The sequence below is a fragment of the Ptiloglossa arizonensis genome, chromosome 8, assembly GCF_051014685.1.
Source record: "Ptiloglossa arizonensis isolate GNS036 chromosome 8, iyPtiAriz1_principal, whole genome shotgun sequence".
Classification (NCBI taxonomy): Eukaryota; Metazoa; Arthropoda; class Insecta; order Hymenoptera; family Colletidae; genus Ptiloglossa; species Ptiloglossa arizonensis.
Window position 1 is genome coordinate 3,623,578 of NC_135055.1, and position 24,743 is coordinate 3,648,320.

General features: G+C 37.8%; 1 protein-coding gene across 1 annotated transcript in view; it reads right to left on the reverse strand.

The window, feature by feature from the left end:
• Positions 1-2,384: 2,384 nt before the first annotated feature.
• LOC143150641 (uncharacterized) overlaps positions 2,385-24,743 on the reverse strand; it is a gene marked incomplete at its 5' end in the record, with an annotated part of 264,811 nt that continues 242,452 nt past the window's right edge. The window contains one exon of the mRNA XM_076319090.1: positions 2,385-3,305. Coding sequence (XP_076175205.1) covers positions 3,154-3,305 — 152 coding nt within the window. The remainder of the gene's footprint in view (positions 3,306-24,743) is intronic.

Below are 24,743 nucleotides of genomic sequence, written 5' to 3' on the forward strand. Positions count from 1 at the left end.
TCGTTTTCGAGAAAATCGAGTTGGAAAATTACTGGGACATCTTGTCTGACCATTGTTCGATATTTCTACTTGCATCTGTATTTGTAATTGTAGACGGTGATACTGCGACGGTAAAAAATGTATTGTCTTAATTTTATCTTTATGGATTGCGATTTATGATTATCTGAAAATATTTTAAAGCGTACGAGACGAAAAGTTAAATAACAATAACTCGTTAAGACTGGCAAATAGTCCTCGACGAATTACCTCGTTTCGAATATTTGCGTCAATTTTCAAGATTCAATTTCTTCTCAATTCTCAAAAGTTTGATAGTCGTTTGATTCCCCAGAACTGATTATTTTTACCACTTAAGTAAAGTGAAAGAATTTTAGAAGTGTTATTAAAAGCGTAAATCATTAGCGACAAACCGTAATGATAAATTATGTTTGCACATAACCGCATAAAACTTGTGTAGACAGAAAAAAAAAGAAAAAGTAGTTCTTGTAATTGAAACCTCGTTGCATAAAAAGGGAAACTCAAAATCACCGTACGAACCAGAGGGTGAGAGTGCAATTATTTCGTTTGAAAAGTTAAACTCTAAGAATTTCTCGGAATACTCGAAATATAAGTTACCAACAACCTCGATGATTCTTTTTCTAACGGATTAATCTCGAGTTTAGAACCTGAACCCTAGAACGACTAAAATATGGAAGAGGGAGGGGTTGCTCGAAGTTTTCGAATATTACAATCTTTAAAAATTTCGTTCTAACTCTATCAGCACAACGTGTACATAAGATTGTTATCTTTGAGACAATTTTTCTCACCATTATACAATACTTTCAACATTCATCGGCACAATATTGGAGTGCATACAAAATTCGAGTCGAAGGCTTAAAATATCGTTAATTTTTCGAATTTCGTCGTAACGTTTCTGAGACTTAAAATTTTTATGATAGTTAAAACGAGGAGATATTTTTTTTCATCGACCAAAGCAGACCCTCCAATTAACCCATCGTTAAACGATTCTTCTCCAAAGCGTCGGGATCGGAGGTGTATCCGCTTCCTTCCGAGGTACCGTAATCCGAAAACGTCACTCGCTTTGACCCGTCTCGAGATTGCTCCAATAAGGAGGAAGGAAAATTGGCACGGCTACTTGTACACGTTGAAGGGCACTCTAGCTACGTGGATCGCGACGTCGAAATATTTCTGGGGTGAGGTGGAGGGAGGGGTGGGGGTATGAATTATATCCAAGCACCTGGCACGTGACTCTCTTTCCCTTTTCGGTAATTGCGTTGAAAGAGTTTCGGTGGGACGGTTTATCGGCTCGTTAAATCGAATTATTAAATTTATCGTTTAACGTTGGTGCGCGCACGCTCGCATTTACATAAACCGACCTTTTCGCGGTGATTCGAGGAATTTAATAACGGCATTCTTGTTGCCCGTTTCGCTACTCCCGATACTGATTTCACTGGACAAATCTTGGTGGTAAAGGCCAGAACGGATTCTCGAATCTTTGATGGACAAAGGTGCTTCCACGAACACTAATTGTAAGTACTCACGTAGGAAGGATTTACATGGTAAATCTTGGAAAATATTCAATGTAATGTAATTTAATCTGTAGATATTCCGAAAAGTAGATCGTGGAAATATAGATCTGATTATTGAAATGATAAAGAATGTAATTTTGAAATATTCGTTCTTTCACTAAAATTTAGAAAGATGTGCAAGATTAATGTATTGTTTCTTACAAAAGGTAATTGGAATTATGTTTGGTAAATCTTTTTCGCATGGTGCAATAAAAACATTATTATCATTGTCATTGCTATTCTTATTACAATACGTGTTTTTCTGTAAATATTCCAAAAGGTAGATCGTATAAATATAGATCTGATTATTGAAATGATAAAGAATGTAATTTTGAAATATTCGTTCTTTCACTAAAATTTAGAAAGATTAATATATTACTTCTAACAAAGGATAACTGCAATTATGTTTAGTAGGTCTTTTTTTCGTAGGGTGCAATAGGAACATTAGTATTATTATTATTATTATTGTTATTGTTATTATAATAGCTGTTAAACATAATACGATGTTGGGTTTTAAGAGAATAAAAAATGAATAGCCTTAGTAATTAGGTTATACATGCTTATTGATTGAACAAAAAGGTAACCTGAAAAAGGACTATAAAATTCGGCGCAGAAATGTTTAAATATATATTTGCAACGTCCGTTGAATAATTGAAAAATGAAATAAGGAAACGATGTGGCGAAAGAATTCGCCATCGAAGTGAAAGAGTATACTTACCCTCCTTTTCAATTGTGTCGTCGTGAGAAAGAGGGTGGTGAGCGGAGAAGGGGTTAAAGGAGGGTCAGGTTGGTCGAAAATAAAAGAGCAAACAATCGTGATCGAACATACTTCGTATGGTAATTTATTACAATTTGTACAGATTACAAATCGGTACCTATGGTGTGCCGCGTTCCTTGTTAGACATCGTAAAAGGAGCGGATATTGAGCAGAACGCCGCTCGTCGCTGCGCTAACGTTAATCATATCAGTTATTATTAATTACCCCTGTAGTATGTATATCTTCTATCCTCGACTCTCGGTGAACACTGGGGATCACTAACGAGTCACAGAAACGATAACGCGAAAGAATCGAGAAAACAAATGGTAACGATCAAGCATATCGCGTTTCGTAGGGGGTGTATATTGCGTACAGGAGGTTACAATGAAAACTCGATTCTCGGCTAGCGAGATCATTCCGCAACCGACGTGTCCCACTTCGATCATACCGATCTATGATCTCCGTCTACCTCGAGCCGTGCATTCTTCCCGCGTGATAGATTCACCTAGTAGCCCTAGAAAATTGGGCAACATCGAGCCCGACGTAGGTGTCGGGTCGATCGCGTGTGTTCACCTCGGTCAACGACTCCCATGAAAAAGTATAACGTGTATGTTTAAAGTAATCGCGCGTTAGACTGACGCGACCCCACGGGGTGTCCTCGCCTCCCCCCGCTTACCCAGGCCCGCTCGAATAAAAATCATTGTTATTCGACTATCTACTCTATACATAGTAACATACATAACTGGAAGCCCTAGACTACTAGGTTTTACATGGACGATGTGATCGGGTCAGACAGTGGCAGTGGTTGGTGTCCTCGTAGACGCCTACGAGCTACCTGCTGCCGGAGATAGACTCCGACGCGCTGATCGTCGAGACGGTAGCCGTCGTCGAGGTCGACAGCAGGAACACGAGCGTCACCAGCGCCAGTATCATCGTCATCGTGGTAGTCCAGGTCGAGCTTCGTCCAGCGGAATTGTTACCACCTGTCAACGAAAGAAGACATCATGAATGTTAACGGTTGATCCTTGTCGTTTCAACGGTTGTGCACCACTGTTGACCGGCAACTCCGACTTATACTCGTTATAAGCTTACTCGCGAGACTTTAAGTGTCATACTTCTAACGCGATAATAACGTGCAAATAATAACCTTCGAACGATTTTGGGGTAATCTTTACTTTATAGGCTTGCTCGAGAAACTTTAAGAATCATACTTCCAATACAAGAATAGTGTGCAAATAATAATTTTCAAACGATTTTGGGGTCATCTTCACTTTATAAGCTTGCTCGAGGGACTTTAAGTGTCATACTTCTAACGCGACAATAACGTGCAAATAATAACCTTCGAACGATTTTGGGGTAATCTTTACTTTATAAGCTTGCTCGAGAAACTTTAAGAATCATACTTCCAATACAAGAATAGTGTGCAAATAAGTATCATACTTCTAACGCGACAATAACGTGCAAATAATAACCTTCGAACGATTTTGGAGTAATCTTTACTTTATAAGCTTGCTCGAGAAACTTTAAGAATCATATTTCTATTACAAGAATAGTGTGCAAATAATAATTTTCAAATGATTTTGGGGTAATCTTTACTTTATAAGCTTGCTCGAGAAACTTTAAGAATCATACTTCCAATACAAGAATAGTGTGCAAATAATAATCTTTAAACGATTTTGGGGTCATCTTCACTTTATAAGCTTGCTCGAGGGACTTTAAGTGTCATACTTTTAACGCGACAATAACGTGCAAATAATAACCTTCGAACGATTTTGGGGTAATCTTTACTTTATGAGCTTGCTCAAGAAACTTTAAGATTCATATTTCCATTACAAGAATAACGTGCAAATAATAACCTTTGAACGATTTTGGAGTAATCTTTACTTTATAAGCTTGCTCAAGAAACTTTAAGAATCATATTTCCATTACAAGAATAGTGTGCAAATAATAATCTTCAAACGATTTTGGGGTAATTTTTACTTTATAAGCTTGCTCGAGAAATTTTAAGAATCATACTTCCAATACAAGAATAGTGTGTAAATAATAATCTCCAAACGATTTTGGCTTCATCTTCACTTTATAAGCTTGCTCGAGAGACTTTAAGTGTCATACTTTTAACGCGACAATAACGTGCAAATAATAACCTTCGAACGATTTTGGGGTAATCTTTACTTTATAAGCTTGCTCGAGAAACTTTAAGAATCATACTTCCAATACAAGAATAGTGTGCAAATAATAACCTTCGAACGATTTTGGGGTCATCTTCACTTTATAAGCTTGCTCGAAAAACTTTAAGAATCATATTTCCATTACAAGAATAGTGTGCAAATAATAATTTTCAAACGATTTTGGGGTCATCTTCACTTTATAAGCTTGCTCGAGAAACTTTAAGAATCATATTTCCATTAGAAGAATAGTGTGCAAATAATAATTTTCAAACGATTTTGGGGTCATCTTCACTTTATAAGCTTGCTCGAGGGACTTTAAGTGTCATACTTTTAACGCGACAATAACGTGCAAATAATAACCTTCGAACGATTTTGGGGTAATCTTTACTTTATAAGCTTGTTCGAAAAACTTTAAGAATCATATTTCCATTACAAGAATAGTGTGCAAATAATAATTTTCAAACGATTTTGGGGTCATCTTCACTTTATAAGCTTGCTGGAGGGACTTTAAGTGTCATACTTTTAACGCGACAATAACGTGCAAATAATAATCTTCGAACGATTTTGGGGTAATCTTTACTTTATAAGCTTGCTCGAGGGACTTTAAGTGTCATACTTCTAACGCGACAATAACGTGCGAATAATAACCTTCGAACGATTGTGAAGCAATGTTCACCTTGTGAGCTTGCTCGAGGGACTTTAAGTGTCATACTCCCAATGCGACAATATCGTGCAAATAATAATCTTTCAACGAATTTGGGATAGTCGTTCCAATGCGACAATAACTTGTAAATAATCTTCGAAACGAATTTATCTTCGATAACGATGTTTAATAGATTAGTTGCAATTGACTACCGCGTGGTGTTTCTGAAAATATTCAGTGGTATGTAATTCGAGGTTGCAGTAGAAATGAAGAGTAACCAATCGGTGGAGTAGCCAATGAGCACACTCGAAACAGAACGTTTGATATTGTCGATGTTTGACAGGCACCATTGAAGTAATAACGGTTAAAGGGTTAGGGTAGTGTTGTTTCCTTTTTGTTCTATGACACTATGGTTATAGACAAGACCTTAAATTAATCTGAACCGAGTGAACAAAGAGACTAAATGGAGTAAATTTGATTTTGAACGAAAATAGGAAATAACTAACTCTAATAATAGTTATTCAAAATGATGAAGTTCTTTGAAAGTACGGAGCATTTTGAATTCGTTGAGAGCTTATATAGAACGGGGGATCGATGTATGTTTTTAACGTAGAGGAATAATTTCCCTTTCGACATCATCTACGCAGGGGAAGTAGTGAATCAGAAATGGTGGAGGGAATACAGAGATCTTAGTTAGTCGGTCAGTGTTGCCCAAGCCAGATCTCGTGAGACCTCTGGAGTTCCCCCCACTTCCGCCTGAACGTGATCCAAACGCATACGTCAAGAGCAGAGACCTTACGACAGAGTCGTCGGCCTCACAGTACTTGAGTACATGGTAGATAGCACACAGTACTATCTGGAGTGGGTTGATGTGGACCAATCCGAGCTCTTAACGAATTAATACTCCATTTCGCATAAGTTTCGAACCAACAACGTTATCGTTTACGCAACGAATAAATATTTCTTCGCGTATTTAGAAATTTATTAACTATTTGTCAATCGTCATTTTTTAACGAAGCATATAACAGTTTCTTATTTTTAAACACAAATTGGCTCGTAGAATTACTATTGAACCACTTAATACGGTTCCATATCTAAGAAAACGTTTATCACTGTGTTATTGATGTTAACCAAAGGGAAAAATCCTCTGATTGAAAGAGTTTCTCATGTTTCTCATTGTTCATGTATTTCGAATATAAAAGTCGAGTGTTGTACTCTCTTCAAAGAGCGTGTATATTCGTGGTCAAAGAGGATATAAATGGCGCTTCTCTGGAAAACAGACGTAACCAGCGATAACTTTCTTTGTAGCTGTTTCGGAATTATTGTATCGAAGCTGTTTGAAATTCCATTTCAACGCGAAGCAAGATAGTTTGGGCAAAGTTGGACTATAAAATTAACTCGGTCAATAATAGACTCTCAGATTAATGATTCGGTCTTGTTTCATTTTCTTTACGGACCATACTATTAGTTAGAACCAGGTTTATGATGGTATTAATTCGCTGTTTATGACGTCCATTATCGTCGAGACATTCCAGATTCTAATTACGAGTTGAGAGTCTTGTCGTTTCTTAGAGTAGAAGACGACGAACAGTGCAAACATCCTTTATATTCGATCCAGTCGTTTCATTTATGCTTATACAGAGTGTCTGTTTTACATGGATAGGGTGGAATATTTCATGAGAAAGATATCTAAAAGGATGTCTTTAGGAAAATCGTTTGGTACGAAGGACGCCATTGTGTAATAAATAATTTTTCCGCGAATGAAGTAATGGGTGAATATTTTGTCGATAACTTTACTTCCTCGTGAGAAATTTATATAAAACAGGTAGTCCGTATAGGCATAAATTTTTAATAACAATTCGCGATTAGAGTGATAGTTCATTTTTCATCTACAACATATTTTCCACTTGCCGATGTCAACAACAAAATCCCACGAAACCAACGTGGCAATTTTTCATAATTGGAAATCGGATATGCGCGCCAATCGCGAATACTCCGTACGGGAATTTTTATTTTTCAGCGATATTTAGTTACTCGGCGGCAGAGATATCAGAAATTTGAGTCGTTGGCATCATTCAAAGTATTTCGAGCGACAGGTATCGGTCGAATTTTGCAACGAATAGTACGGTTTCGGTGAAAAAAATTTCGTTTCGCAAGAAATACTATCCGAAAATAAAGGATCTCGCGAGTCATCGAAAAAAGAAAAGAGGGACTTCCATTGGAACAGAAATTATTTATAAATTTAGACGATTATTGGAAGTTTCCCTTCCGTATAACAATATTCGATCAAGTACTTCATGGTATAGCTACGCATGTAACTCTTATATACCTTGTTGAGGTATAAGTGACTATAATGACATTCAATAAATAGGTACTGTATATTGTAAATACTTGTGTCTGTGTTGCTGCTTGACTCGACGAGAACGATGCATTAACCGGTGCAGATACATTAATTCTGCCATATTTTATACATCATCCGCATCGAAAGGCAAATGTATACATTCACTTAAAGCTCTCGTTGATTGGAGTGCCATCTACTCGAAACAATTTTCAGAATAATGAATTTATTGGGAGTTAGAAAGGGCACATCGGTAGAATGTGAATTTCCATGGTCAGACACTCGACGGGGGAGATTTTCGCTTCCCCGTTTGTCGATAGTCGTATAATATTTATAATAACTCGGTGTAAGATTCTAAGACGCTCAACATCCTCTATTCTCTTCACTAGATGTCTCAGTAGTATCAGGTGCTCTTAACGTGTAGCTACTTATGTAAGTGGGACGACCCTTGAATTTATCGCGCAACGAAAAAACAATTTTCCCCAGGAGCGTCGCGTTCTTTTGCAAATAATTTAGGATCAAGGGTTAAGAATAGCCAACGAACGCAACAAAGTTCGTAGAATACAAGTCTGCCCGTTGGGAGACTTGGCAAGAGAATCGCGCCCGGAAGCACTGGAATCCACATTTTTCTCCGAACTAACGAGCAACCAGTCGTACCTGCTCGAGCGATTATTCAACTTCTTATTGTAATTAAAAACGATAAAAGCGGCCCCGCAAGTTCATTACAGGGGAATTTATAATTGGAAGGAGACCCGACGTGGATTAACCAGGAACACGACAGTGCGTTCCGTTGGAACCGCGACGGGGGTTTGATTAATACCAGCCACTTCCGAAAGTCCGCGACAAATGGATTTTCGATATGACCGCGTCAGTTCCGAAGTATCACGAAATTAATTTCTGTCCCATCGAATGGGTCACGAAATTCGAGTGTCATTACGATCGTTCGCGATGACAATGAAAAGAACACGTGTAACCGCTAGATAGCGGTACTTGTGGGATGTTATCGTACAGATGGATAAATACCTTGACAAGAACAGAAATACATTTGGAGTGAAACGTGCGAGCACTATTATAAATACAAACACCTAGGCAAGGATATAAGTAATTCCAAAAGGCAATACTTAGTTGGAACGTAATATCATAAGGACATGGTTCTTGGCAAGCACAGATGTGACTCGGATAGCATTTGTTGAATACTATCACGGAGACAGGTAAATTTCTAAGTACAGGAATTACTTCAGAAAGCAGTACTTATTTGTTCGAGTTCTATCATAAATATGATATCTTAGATATCTAGGCAAGGATACAAGCAATTTAGCATTATCATAAATACAGATATCTAAGCTAGCATACGAGTATCTTTCGAATGTATTCTCATTGAGTACTATCATATATCTAGGTGTCCGTATTTAGATAAGAATATAAATAATTTTAGAATGCAATTCTCATTTATTGAATACTATCATACAGACAAATACCTACGCAGTACCATACAAATACCTCTAGAAATCAATACTACTTGAATGGGTACTATTATGGTCACATAGAATCTGCTCGAGGACTCGGATAATTTATCTATCGAGTATCATCGTAAATACGAATATCCGTACAGATATTTCCAGAAAACTCAACATTTCACGAACAGATACTATTGTAGAGATACAAAATTCGTGTGAGGCCTCGAGTAACTTATCTGTTGAGTACCATCATAAATACAAGTATATGTGTATAAAGACTCGAATCATCACTGGATCTAGTATCATCTTTCTTCTCAAAAGTGAGTCCACTCGCTCGTCTACACTTTCAAATATTTTATGTCGAAATACCTTTAATAATCGAAAAGGAGTCAAACAATCTCTGATAAAATACTGTCTACGTCCCAACTCATCTGTTGAGTACCATCATAAATACGAGTACTCGTACAAATATCTCCAGAAAACTCAACACTTCTTGAACAGATACTATCATAGGGACACAGAATCCATTCGAGGCCTCGAGTAACTTATCTGTTGAGTACCATCATAAATACGAGTACTCGTACAAATATCTCCAGAAAACTCAACACTTCTCGAACAGATACTATCATAGGGACACAGAATCCATTCGAGGCCTCGAGTAACTTATCTGTTGAGTACCATCATAAATACAAGTATATGTATATAAAGACTCGAATCATTACTGAATCTAGTGCCATCTTTCTTCTCAAAATTGAGTCCACTCGCTCGTCTACACTTTCAAATATTTAATGTCGAAATATCTTTAATAATCGAAAAGGAGTCAAACAATTCCTGATAAAATACTGTTTATGTCCCAACTCATCTGTTGAGTACCATCATAAATACAAGTATATGTGTATAAAGACTCGAATCGTCACTGAATCTAGTACCATCTTTTTTCTCAAAATTGAGTCCACTCGCTCGTTTACACTTTCAAATATTTAATGTCGAAATATTTTTAATAATCGAAAAGGAGTCAAACAATCTCTGATAAAATACTGTCTACGTCCCAACTCATCTGTTGAGTACCATCATAAATACGAGTACTCGTACAAATATCTCCAGAAAACTCAACACTTCTTGAACAGATACTATCATAGGGACACAGAATCCATTCGAGGCCTCGAGTAACTTATCTGTTGAGTACCATCATAAATACGAGTACTCGTACAAATATCTCCAGAAAACTCAACACTTCTCGAACAGATACTATCATAGGGACACAGAATCCATTCGAGGCCTCGAGTAACTTATCTGTTGAGTACCATCATAAATACAAGTATATGTATATAAAGACTCGAATCATTACTGAATCTAGTGCCATCTTTCTTCTCAAAATTGAGTCCACTCGCTCGTCTACACTTTCAAATATTTAATGTCGAAATATCTTTAATAATCGAAAAGGAGTCAAACAATTCCTGATAAAATACTGTTTATGTCCCAACTCATCTGTTGAGTACCATCATAAATACAAGTATATGTGTATAAAGACTCGAATCGTCACTGAATCTAGTACCATCTTTTTTCTCAAAATTGAGTCCACTCGCTCGTTTACACTTTCAAATATTTAATGTCGAAATATTTTTAATAATCGAAAAGGAGTCAAACAATCTCTTATAAAATACTGCCTACGTCCCAACTCATGTGTTGAGTACCATCATAAATACGAGTACTCGTATAAATATCTCCAGAAAACTCAACACTTCTTGAACAGATACTATCATAGGGACACAGAATCCATTCGAGGCCTCGAGTAACTTATCTGTTGAGTACCATCATAAATACAAGTATATGTATATAAAGACTCGAATCATCACTGGATCTAGTACCATCTTTCTTCTCAAAAGTGAGTCCACTCGCTCGTCTACACTTTCAAATATTTAATGACTTTAATAATCGAGAAAGAGTCGAACAATCTCTGATAAAATACTACGTCCGAACTCATCTGTTGAGTACCATCATAAATACAAGTATATGTGTACCAAGACTCGAATCATTACTGAATCTAGTGCCATCTTTCTTCTCAAAAGTGAGTCCACTCGCTCGTCTACACTTTCAAATATTTAATGACTTTAATAATCGAAAACGAGTCAACCAATCCTAATAAAATACTGTCTACGTCCCAACTCATCTGTTGAGTACCATCATAAATACAAGTATATGTGTATAATGACTCGAATCGTCACAGGATCTAGTACCATCTTTCTTCTCAAAATTGAGTTCACTCGCTGGTCTACACTTCCAAACATTTAACGACTTCGATCATCGAAAACGAGTCGAAGCAGTCGCCCCTGGAACACAATTTACGTCCCGCGCGTAAAAATACGTGGCTTGCGAATGAATCGCGGCCACTTTTTTCCCAGCGCCGCTTGCGAGACACCAACAGGGAACGAAAGAAGCAAGCCGGGGTGAAGAATCGCATTAAAGGCGACGGTCGTGGTTCCGCGATTAAATTCTGAAGCAAGAAGAAAAGTAACGGGCGGAGACGAAAAGGAGGAGCGGACCTACCCGGGGAAAAAGCAAATTACCGGACGCTGGCTGGCTGCTAGACGTCGCACAGCGTCGCGACGCTGAAACGTCCGCTCGGAAAAGGTGGCCGTGATTTTCTCCCGGTTACGAAGAAATCGTTCGTATCGGATCGTATTAGTTGTTAATATTGGTGATTCGTTGTTTTTTCTTTCCAATCGTGACGATTAATTCCGTATCGTTGTTCGCTTGTTCGCTACCGGAAACGTGGCTGTTTCTCGTTTCGTCGATCGTTCGTAGTCGTCGGGGTTCCCGATGCCGATGATATTATCGATTATAATACGTGCACGAATGACAAAATAATTAAAAACCTCGACAAAGTGGAGGGAGAGGCGGGACGATATTGTGGAAAATATTGACAAAGTCGCTTTCCAATGGTCCATCGACGTTCAGGTGGATCGAGGGTGGGGGACGTGTAATCGAAATCGACGGTGCCGTCGATGTTTTCGAGCTCTGTTCGCTGCCGGTAACGAAGCTATCGATAGTGTTTATCGAGAAGTTGAAAGCATTTTATGCGAGAATGGAGGATGAAAATACGCGGAGAATATAAATGCAGTAATCAGATTGTTCGCAACGGTAGAAAATTGGATACGAGTACCGAGCACTTTTCGGCATTGTTTTATCGAAGAATGAAGCATAGTCGTAGGAACAGCGTTGCCCCGTAGTTCATTGATTTCCGAATTTGCATTGAGCCACGTGATTTTCTCACTGGATCCGGAAATGGGTTAAAATTGCGCGATAAATTCCGTTGGTACGATGCCTCATTTTCGAGGAAATTCATTATATTTCGAAGGATGCATCTTACAAAGGCTTTTCCGTGATTTCCCTCTATGCCGCGTTGTTAATTTCATTAGGCGATAAATTGAGTGAATTTTTACAGTATTATAAAGGTACGCTGAGTTAACTCAATAAAGTCCGTATTACGCGAGAAAAACAGGAAAGATAAACGCTACGATGAAAGCACAGGTAAATAGGCGAAAGGCGGGAACCAGCCGTGATGCTGCCTATTAAATCTAACCTCAAAACCTAACCTCGTTAGTTAATAAAAAGTCATAAAGAAAGGTGGGGTACAAGAAAGATGAGAAAGTCAAGAAAATCGACGAAGTAGATTAGTAATAAATATTGTACATAATACGATTCGACCTGTTCGATAAATAATATCGTACGATCAATTGTACATCAGTTTATGGTGTCTAATAATCTCAAGCGCTCAATTTTTAAATTTAATTGTCAATCAATATAATTAGAAGTTGGGTTCGAAAGCTTTTCTCGTACTCCACGTATTATGAAAGTTTATAAACTGTCTTGCAATATGTATAATAAAGATATTATAATGATGATATAATCAAAATTTTTAAATTCAATTTTCAAACACGGTGTAATTCGTGCAGAGAACCACTGACGATGAGGGTCCTCCACCAAACAAGCGCTGCCCCGACCAACATTCAAATCCATTTTTCTCGAAAACGAGGGCTCGTATGGAAACGCTCCATTGCATATTTTCGACCCGTTTTATCACAAAGAATCGCCCCTATTCGCCGTTTTCACTACGAATTACGTACTCGGAACTTCATTCCCGCGCGAACCTCCGACAAGGCCGGATCCATTTTAACAGGGACTATTTATTCAGCCCCGCCATTCGATACTGTCTGTTAATAATTATTCCGCTGGGCAGGTATCGTTTACATACAAACGGGCATTACTATCAACATCGTAGTGGGCGAAATTACGGTACAAGGGAATATTCCCGCGAAACGTGCGACATTATAGACCAATTGAATCGTACGCGAAAATTATTTCTGTCTTGTTCGCTCTAGCGCGACTCTCAGCCATTATTTGCCAACGAATAACGTGTAATGGTGGACATTTCGTAGCAATGGGGGTAATTTGAGGTTAGGTTCAGAACAGATAAATTCATCTGCATCTCTCGTCTTAGATATATACTTCGTGTTTTATGCACCTTTGTATTTCATTAATTGACTGAATTTGATACACAGATAATTAGATAAATATATAAATAAATAATGAATTTTCGCGTCAGCTTCTACATTCAATTCGATACGATATTTTCTTTTGTTTGCAGAACAACAGAGACAGCTGTTATAAACAATATCATCCGTCACTCGATAACTACTGGACTTCAAGTCGTTGAACATAGTCAGGATCCGCTAATGATATTGCATGACTTGCGACCCTTCAGCCCTTCAGCACGAACCTTCAAAAAACGGAATGGAGGTGGACTCAACGATTCACACATTCTCAAAATACGACGACATTTACATACATACAAATCACTACATAAATATGTTGTAACAAATATGTGACAGTAAGATACTTAAAGTGTAAAAATAAAGGAACACTAATAAACAATTCAAATTTACTACAGGATTAAACGTATTCTTTAATTATATTTCCGCCTTCCTTTCATTCGAAAAATCCTTCCTTCCAAATTAAATTATTAATCCTATCAAGTCTCTCGGATGGCAAAGTTTAAAAATTGGTAACATTTCATTTGAAAATCCGGCAAAATTTCAAGTCGGGAAATTCTTGGAAATGACGTCATTTCCAAGAAACCGAGGAATCGTGCCACCTCCTCGAGTATCATGTTATCCTGATACCAAAACTCCAAAGACTGAAATTTTCTAAAATTATTACCCAATTTTCACACTTTGGTATCAGGAGAACATGAGAGCAGAGGAGGTATTCGTATCGTGCCACTTCCAAGAAATGAAGTCATTTCCAAGAAATCCCGAAAATTCTCAGAAACGACGTCATTTCCAAGAAATTTCGAAAATTCTCAGAAATGACGTCATTTCCAAGAAACCAAGGAATCGTGCCACCTCCTCGAGTATCATGTTATCCTGATATCAAACTCTGAAAATCCGACAAACCTTTTAGAAAGTTTCCGATTTTTGGACTTTTGGTATCAGGAGAATATGATAGCCGAGGAGGTGGCACGATTCCACCGATTCTTGGAAATGACGTCATTTCCAGGAATTTCCGCCAGTTGAGATTTGGCGGCAATTTTGAACGAATCTCTGAACTTTTATTCGAATTTTTCGCTGATTTTGGGACTTTGGTACCAGGAGAACATGATAGCCGAAGAGGTGGCACGATTCCACTGATTCTTGGAAATGACGTCATTTCCAGGAATTTCCGCGAATAAAGATTTGGCGGCAATTTTGAACGAGTTTCTGAACTTTTGCTAGAATTTTTCGCTGATTTTGGGACTTCGGTATTAGGAGAACATGATAGTCGAGGAGGTGGCACGATTCCACCGATTCTTGGAAATGACGTCATTTCCAGGAATTTCCACGAGTTGAGACTTGGCGGCAATTTTGAACGAATTTATGAACTTTTCCTTGAATTTTTCGCTGATTGTGGGACTTTGGTATCAGGAGAACATGATAGTCAAGGAGGTGGCATGATTCCGAGGATTCTGGGAAATGACGTCACTTCTAGGAAGTTCTGTGAATTGAAATTTTGCGGGATTTTCAAATCGGAGGAATAGCAAATTTAGCGAACTCTGCCAGCCAAAGCCCATGATAGTCACGGAGATATTGCAATTTTCGCGGATTCTCAGAAATTTCGTCATTTTCAAGAATCCGCGACATATTGCTAAGTAGAAAGGGTGGGGGAAACGGTTGGAAAAATAAATAAAACAGATTTCGTTTGGATCTAAACTAAATTTTATTCTTGTTGAAGTGTGTTTTACGAAAAGAAAGAATCTTGCAAACAAAGAGGTATGTAGGAACATGTTGAGCTTTACATTTGGCGTATTGAATTATTTTGTTTGTAAGCGGAAATATTAACAGAAGTAGTAGGAAATTTATTACGATATTCAATAAAAACATATTACTCGCTGAAATTAAAACTTCGAGAATGATTTTGGGAAGTCCAAGAAGATTACCCTCTGGTGCGTCTGATGCGTTGATCGTTCGTTTCCGCAGTATTCATGCTGCATTACGAGCTCAAGGATCGAGACGCAAAACCGAACCTGGGGAAGAAGTTCGCGTCAGCGAAAAAGTACAGGAACGAGAAACCCCCACCCTCCAGCCGGAAACGTCAGCCGGCAAAATCCAATTAATCGAATATCGATCGTCGACTTTGTTTCGTTTTTCTCCAGGCTTTCCCGTATCGTTCGTTACGGAAACAGTGACCCGCCTACTACCTGGTCAAACCCGTGCACGATTCAAGGTTTATGAAGCACCGTATATTTCGTATCGTTCGGTTCGCCGTTGAATTCATCCCCTTCATCCCTTTATCGGGACTAATAAACTTTCACGCGGGATCGCCGCTGTTAAAGAAAAGAAAAGAAAAAAAAAAAAAAAGAAAAAAATTAGTCGAGAAGAAAAACCGCGGAAACGAACGGACTGGGGCCATTGTCGAGCAGGAAAGTTCGAAATGGAGGATTCGTGGATGGGACACGAGTGAATTATGTAATAGTATACTCGGTCTTCTAAGCCGAAATTAAAACCGATGGCCGTAAATGGATGAACATCGAACGCCATTTTGGTGGCCGTTTGTCGCCCCTTTGACCCAGATTCATCCATGTACCAATAGTTGTACTTTCATCCCTTCGTTAACGTAATTCAATCATAATTTACAATGTCGAAAAAACTTATATTTTAAATTTTGCGTTCTTGTTCGCCCTGGAAAGGACCATAACTCTGGTCGAAATGTTCAGCTAGCTACAATGTATGCAATATACGAATAAATATCACTGTTACCTACACTTTTGAAATATTCAATAATGATACAAAGCTTGTCTATCATTGCCATTGATTTTTCCTCCGAAAACAAAATCCTGACATCTAATATAATTATATACAACTAGAAAGATATATTTCTTCTCGTGGATACAAAAGTACCTCGTATTGTTTTCTATTTATTTAGGAAATAATTTAAAATAATTAGAAGTAGAAGTTTGCCACAGTTCCTTTCGATGCAGGAGTGGTGCGCTGTGGAGTGACCTTGAACGGCCAATTAATTTTGACGTAACTGCGGTCGAATCTCCCAGTAGTAGAGAGTCGAATTTCTCAGCCCCTCGCTCGAATTCTCTCTTCGACGAATCGTCTCTTTGGTACAGGTGTCGAAGCTTCTTTATTCAATCGCTGCGGACAGATGTCGCTGGTGAAGCTTCGGTCGAAAAGGACCAAATCTGTATCCGAGTGTTTTCGAGACGCTCGTAAAATCGTTTCCGATTCCGAAAAGCTTTCCATTCCGCCAAAGATTCCCAAGGCTCGTTAACGCGCGCTGCGATCATTCGATGACGTGCCGCGCGATCGTGTGGAAAATACGAGCGGAAGTCGTAAAACGGCAGTCGTAAAGAACAGTAGAATGGGGGAGGGGGGAGTGGGAGGGGTAGGGGCATTTTCGAACGCCGAATCTTTTCGTCGTCGGGACTGACTCGCTTGAACGATAGCCTGCTCCAGCTCGTGGTTAAATCAAATCGAAGAGGATTTCGCGGGCCAAGACCATCAAACTCTATCCTTTGGGACGGCACTGTCATCACTGAGACTCTGCGATGGCGACTGACAAATCGTCTCCTTTTAAAGGGGTAGTTCGATAACTTCAAATAAAAAATCAGTTCTGTTGGATTTTTACAAAGAGTCTTGAAAGCATTATTCTGAAACGATTGTAAATAAATTTGAAAGATAATAAAATTGAACACAATATTGCTTTCGACAAAAAATTTGGTTTAATAATTAATTTGAAAGTAATTGGAAAATTGAAAAGATTGTAAGTAGATTTGAAAGATAAAAAAATTGAACGAAATATTGCTTTCGACAAAAATTTGGTTTAATAATTAATTTGAAAGTAATTGGAAGATTGAAAAGATTGTAAGTAGATTTGAAAGATAATAAAATTGAACACAATATTGCTTTCGACAAAAAATTTGGTTTCATAATTAATTTGAAAGTAATTGGAAGATTGAAAAGATTGTAAGTAGATTTGAAAGATAAAAAAATTGAACAAAATATTGCTTTGGACACAAAATTTGGTTTAATAATTAATTTGGAAGTAATTGGAAGATTGAAAAGATTGTAAGTAGATTTAAAAAATAATGAAACTGAACACAATAATGCTTTTAGAAAAACTTTTAAAAAATTGGTTCAATGATTAATTTAGAAATAATTCGATTTAAGAATTAATAATATTTTATTCGAGAAACAATTGTCGTTGCTTGGAAAATTAATACAAATACTTGAAGTATATAGAAGAGTGTATAAAAAATTCGAAATTGATGAGTGTAATAGTTTCTTTCTTAAATTAATATCTTAAGGAAGCTTAAATATACTCTTTTAATCCATACTGTTCTCTTATCCTGCCTCTTGTTATTCTTTGAAATAAATATTTTTAGTACACTTGAAGCCGAAGACGAAATTGCAATGTTTCAAGAAAGATATCTTATTTTTAGTTCACTTTTATTCCTGGATTTCTCTGTTAAACCTTTCCAGACGGAAGCAGGAATGCAAGTTTCATACTCCTGGCCAAACTCGGAACGTTGCATATCGTGAATATAGATTTTATTTATTTTATTTGATATATTTTTCGAGAATCTGTATTTTTAGTTTTTCTGTTCTCCACACTTTCCAGGAGTAAATATTTTTAATTCCTCTGTACGCCTATAAGGTAAATGTATCCATACATGAATTTATTTTTGCGATAATCTATTGTTAAATAAATATTGAAGCATACCATATACGTAAAACTTATGGTATCAAGATTTATAGCAGACTCTTATCCTTCAAACAATTATATATTTTTGAATTTATTTTCGCTCGTAGACTTCCGGCTTCCCCTAGAAATTACTTCCTACATTGAATTAATAAGTTACCAGTAACTCGCGAGGAAAGCTTGAAAGCTCGGTTATTAAAATAATACGTGCAAAGAATTTTCGCTAGCTTAAGATAATAAGCGCGGCCTTTGCTCGTGAAGTTTAAACGAACCTGCATGAAAAACGAAATACGATATCTGGAAGCCGGGTCGTTTAGGGCGTTGTGAAACGTTAATCCCGAAAATTAGTATAATCCAATCTGGGTTATAACGGAGACGATTTAAGAAAGTAGATCGGGATTATTAAGTCCGTACCTTTGAGATCTTAAAATTACCCGCCATTTTCTATTATAATATCTTCTTTTAAATTTTAACGTGTTTCAACTATAATTAAAACAATGGAAAAAAAGAAAAGAAATAAATTAGTACCAAATTTCATGTAAATTAGACTCAACTTATCGTATACACTAGGTTTCTCAAGTGTCCATGATAATTGAGTTTAGATAATAAATTTGATAAAATAATAGTAGGTTCATTTTGGAATGTCGTTACAAAGTCAATTTAATTAATTTTTCTTTAACTCTTTGGAGCATAGTTGGTTAAGAAATGTTCCACTTTTTTAATACATTGATATGCATGAGTGGAATATTTTCTAACCCACCATGAGAAATTAAAGTAACCCCATACGAGTTGCATGGCAAAACTGGTGATATTTCATCTCATAATTAAATATCTAATATATTTTTTACTTTTAGTTATCTTGTATAATTTCTCACGTTTAGCAACTGTATGTCTCAAAGAGTTAATTCCTTCGATATAAATTTTATGAATAATTAAACATGTAACATCGTAGCAGGCAAGAGATCTGCTCGTTCTCTTCTATACCTGAATAAAGATTATCCTGTGAATCTTTAATCAACAAATATTACTTACTAAGGTAGAAATAGTTGGTTAAGGAATATCTCAAATTTCAAGTAAATTGGACTCAATTTATTCTATATAGGTGTCTCAAGTGTCAATGATAATTGCGTTTAGATAACAAATTTTACAAAATAATAGCAAGTTCACTTTTCAATGTCGTTCCAAAGTCAATTTAATTAATTTCGTTTCAACTTTTTGGAGCATAGTGACATACAAGTTTCGTAACGAGACTGTTGATATTCCATCTAATAATTAAATATCTAATATATTATTTAATTGAACTTATTTTGTATAATTCATTTCGAATATAGTCACGCTGTGTAAAATCTTCGAACGTATCGTTTAGCAACTGTGTCCCAGAGGGTCGAGTGGAGTGTTCTATATTTTTCTGTCGATAGTCGGTTGTCGAAAAAAGAAAATTCGGAGCGTGTAAGAGGACCGAAATACGTCGTAGAGCCCATTAACCGCGTTAAATTAATCCTCCATCCGCCTAGTAAACGAAGGCGGCTAAATTGGAGACGTAGAGAACACGACGGGCCCGGAGAGCGATAATACAGATTGCGACGTCGCTCGCAGACGGTTCCCTGTAAAAAAAGCTCGAGATCTAACGAGATTTCATGAAGGACCTTGTTGTCCGACGTAATAACTCGCATCGACGATGTCAACCGCCCAGGCAGCCATCCAACAAGCTGCCAATACGGGCCACTGGGCTCGTCAGAGGAAAAAAAAAAAAATCTCTAAACGATTTTCTCTCGCTAAATAACTGCCCTTGCGTCAATTATTCCCGATTTAACAGACCATTCGATGGTTGAATTTAAAAGTGTAACTTTCGCGGGTGACGCGAGACTACATCGCAAAGTACACGGAGACCGAATGGTTAAATGTGTTATTAAACGGAATAATTTTTGGTTCCAGAAATAACATTTGACACGTGTTCCTGTAGTCCGTTAATTTTAAATTTTGTATTATGTAATGTAATAATATACTAACAAGAATCTGGTATATAAAACATCTCGTTATTTGTTGAAAAAGAATTTCAAAAGAGCCCATTGAACGAATGCGTTGTTAATTCTTCGTGTGCTGTATTTTTAGAAATATAAACGTGACCTTGAGCGTTTTAAATGACATTGTATATTTTCTCAAGTTCAATGTTGTCTTACTGTCGATTACCAATTTTGTATTTTTATAGGTTGTAACATTAAAAAGAGATACGTAGCGACGTTTAAAAAACTCAAGGTTACTTTGATCAGACCAACCTTTTCAGTACAATGTATTTTGTATGAAAGGTTTTTTCATCGAATCAATAAATAATTAAATATTTTAAATAGCATTTATTATTAATTCCTTCTATGTCCTAGATATGATCAAAAGTTATACATATATAGTCTAAGCAATTTAAAATTTCATTTGTATTTTACTCCAAATTTATACCCGCAGTTGTTAATTAAAAATACAGCGTGTAATTAAATATTCGCGAATTTAAACGTATTACAATTCGATTTAATTATATGATTCCAATAAAAGTTATTGGCCACGTTGAATTCACATACCATCTCACGATGATACAACGGACTACAAAGACATATCTTTCCAAATTGAATATAAACCAAGTATTAATAGAAACGAAATACTAAAGATTCGTTTCATTACCAATTTGTCTTGATCGGCGTGGAAAAATATTCGCGCCTATTAAACGAGTATTCGAAATAAGAATTAAACACCAACCCTCCGACGAAGCGAAACAGACTTAAAAAAAGGAAAAAAAGAAAAAACGAAAAAGAAAAAAAAAAGGAAAACCGTGTTGCGTTTCAAAGGGATGAAAAATGACGCCAACGAGAAGCGAGGCTTGCAAGTGTTCGAACGACGCGGCATTACGTTCTCTACCGTCGAGGGTGGTGGATCATAAAACACAAGGGACGAGGGAAGGGAACGGAATAAATAGCGACAACCGTCCGTGGCCCATAAGCGAATATAAATATCCGGTTTGCGGGAATAATTGTGGGATCGAGGAACTCGCAGTGAGCGTCGGTAACGTACCACGTGGACTAATGGCTCCCACGAGTGGCAACCTCCACTTTTAATTATGAGGATGACGATATTTCACATCGCGGAGAATTATTTCATTTCAGACGACGCTGGACGGGATATTTCCTACCTCTCCATCCCCCCCCCCCCCCCCCCACGTACAGATCCGAGCGAGTTTGTCCGGCATCGCGCAATGAAATTTATCAAAGATCGTGCTGAATAATGGAAGCTCGTTTGCGAGAGAACGCCATGAAATTATTATTGCCGTTCGGGGCCCGCGATGATTCACATCCGAAACGTGAGAAATTGCCACGACCGTGTCCGTTGGATGTTTCAGGGAATTTTTCGAAAATTGCTCATTAATGCGGGGCTCCGAGATCGCGTTTGATCGTTAACGGGCTACGGTGTCTTTTTTCCGAGTTCTTCGAGGCTACTGGTAGATATTATATATTCTCGTCGTACGATCGCCAGATTTTATTCGTTCTATGAGCGTCGCTGTCTCGACCGACTGGAGGGATGGGGGGGATCCCCAACGGAGCCAGGGAAGCGTGAAATACGACACCAACCGGCGACTGCTTTGCAAGAAGCCGCCCGATGGCATTTAAAGACCAGGGACTTAATAAAGAATGGAATTCTTTCATTTTTGGTTTTATACTTGTGACAATGTTTGCCACGAATCGGTGGAATTTTCCTGAGGAGAATGAGACCAAACACGATACTATTTGGATCATTTTTAGTTATAAATGGGTAAATGTAACGTTAATTAAAGACTATGGACTTAATAAAGTATGGAATTTTTGATTTTCGGTTTTATACTTGTGACAACGGTTGCCACGAATCGGTGGAATTTTCCTGGGGAGAATGAGACCAAACACGATACTATTTGGATGATTTTTAGTTATAAATGGGTAAATGTAAGGTTAATTAAAGACCGGGGACTTAATAAAGAATGGAATTTTTGATTTTCGGTTTTATACTTGTGACAATGTTTCCAACGAATCGGTGGAATTTTCATGGGGAGAATGAGACCAAACACGATGAGATTTGGATAGTTTTTAGTTATGGTAAATGGCATAAAATGTAATGTTAATTAATATCGATGGGGCGATCTCTTCTGATGGTACAATTTTGAGTGTGGTAGCCTTCCGTCGAAAAATGTATTTAAGTTGTACATTTTTATACATTTTTATACATATTATACATCGACACAAATTCGTGCTATCGTCAATTGTTGAACTTTTGTCCGTTTAAGGTCAATGAATTGTCGTTGTGAATTTTTATTTCGAACGACGAAAAGTATAAGGATTTCTTGACGGAAAGGTTGCCAAAATTACTAGAAGATTAGAGGGTTATGTTTATGGTACGAGTAGGATAACTTATAACGAGGGGTAGACATTGTTCTTAATAGAGTAATTTTTAATAGTGTTCTCTTCAATTTTTTTAAACTCAAAGTCATTTCAATGTCGTATCGTTGTAGATCGATTGAGTTTCTCTTTTGTTTAAAACAAATGTTTTTTACGAAAACTATGTAGGTGACCTTGAAATCTACTTTCTCAATGGCTGTATAAAAAAATTGATTTTTGAAACCTTGCCTCTCGAAAGTTACTCTTAGCTAACAGTTCAAAGTAATTACTATTTCAGCTATCATATTCCCTTCACAATATCAACAATAATATCCTATTCTCCATGCCTTAAATTTTGCAATTTCACTTCCTAGTCACCCTACAAAATGAAAACTAGTCACTTATTTCCATACTCCATTCCACCAATATACCACCAGTGCTTTAAATCTCTCACTCTGAAGCTATCATAAATGCATTTACAGAATAAAAATTTACTCCCTCACCTTGAATTCTGCGATCATTTCTGTCATCCCTACAAATAAACCCCACGATTACACCGAGTTGGTCCACGACGAAATACTCTCGAGATCCACCCAACATTTCGCAACAATGTATCATTCCTTCGTGCCTCTTGTCTGTCACCGAATTACGTACCGCAATATTAACGTCCCCCCCACCACCCACTCGCGCGGTTGTTTCGGGAGTAGGGTATCGTCCAATCGAAACGGCGCGCGTGCACGCAGTTTGGCGCTCGGCCAATCGTTCGTTGGCCCGGAAACGTCGACTCTCGGGTGCCTCGAAACATCTCCGCTACCTCGTTAAAGGGAGGAAGGAACCGGGGACGAGTGGCCCGCGTGGCCACTCCAGCTTGTCAAAACGTATTCGTCCGCGGATGCAACGCATTATATAACGCGCTGGTCGATGGATCGCGTCGGAGTACAACCGGGTTCCGGTGATTGCAGTCAGCGGCTCGAAAACCGGCCGAAACCGGGCAGAAACGTGACAGCGATTCGCTGGACAAGGTGGTAGAGGACGAAGGGTGGGGATGACGGGGTGTCTCTCCATCAATGTTCTCTCTTTCTCGTTTCACCGCGTACTCCCCTCCACTCAGTGAACCATGTTTTCTCTCTTTATAACAATTTCGATGGCCGGGTGTAATTGCTTTTTCGACGCGAAACAAGTTTTTGCAAAAACGTCTGCACCCCCCTCCCCCCATCCTCCTCTCCGTTTCTCGTAATCGCGATTGATCGGCGATGACTGGAAGCGTTTTACTTTGTCGTAGCGGGCTCGAGGTTGTTTTTTTTCCCTTTCTCATCAGTTTTCGATCTACGAGGAAAGAGTATTGTAACGGGGGACCATTTTGGAAAATTTGGTTCGAGTTATCTCCGGTGGAAATTTGTTTTCGCGGTTGAACGAGTTTCAGTGAGTTTTTCATTTCGGAACACGATCATCTTAATTACCAATCTGTTCTTAGTAATTTTTTTCTTTTTTTCGTTTATACTTGTTAGGTGTAAAAAATGTTTTAAAACGATTTTGGTAAATCTTAAAGAGATTGAAATTTTGTATATATGGGAGTTCAATGAATGTTTGTTATCACCTCTAACGAAGGTGTAAATCGAATTAAATTTTTATACGCAAATCGCGTTTTTATCGTCGAAAAGTTTTACGTTGGTGTTCATTTTTCAGAGAGAAGGAGAGAGAGAAAGAGAGTTGGCGCGCGATTCTGTGCAAGGGCGTCGTTCATCGTGATTATCGATTGCTCGCTTTAACGTGCTTCGTCGCCGACGGGATACGTCGAAGCGTTTACGCGTGCAACGCGGTTTATCGCGTTATCCCCACGACGCCCGCGAGATCGTTCGCGTGGATAAGTACTTTAGCCGGAAGACGTCTAGCGTCGTGAGCGCTGGTGTGGAGATAAGACGTCTTGGACGGTTCGATGAGGGGCGAAGGGTGCGTGTCTCCCTAAGCATTTCAACCCATTAAGAACCTTGTGCTATATTTGCAAAAAATTTGGAGAAATATTTCTTTAGCGACAACGTTCAAACCAAAGTAAAGTACACTGCGATTATTTTCGAATATTTTTTGCAATTTATACAAAGTAAACAAAATACTACATTCAAGAATAATTTACTCGATCGTTATGCTTGTAAATCATTCGAAATTTCGATCGATAGATCTTTG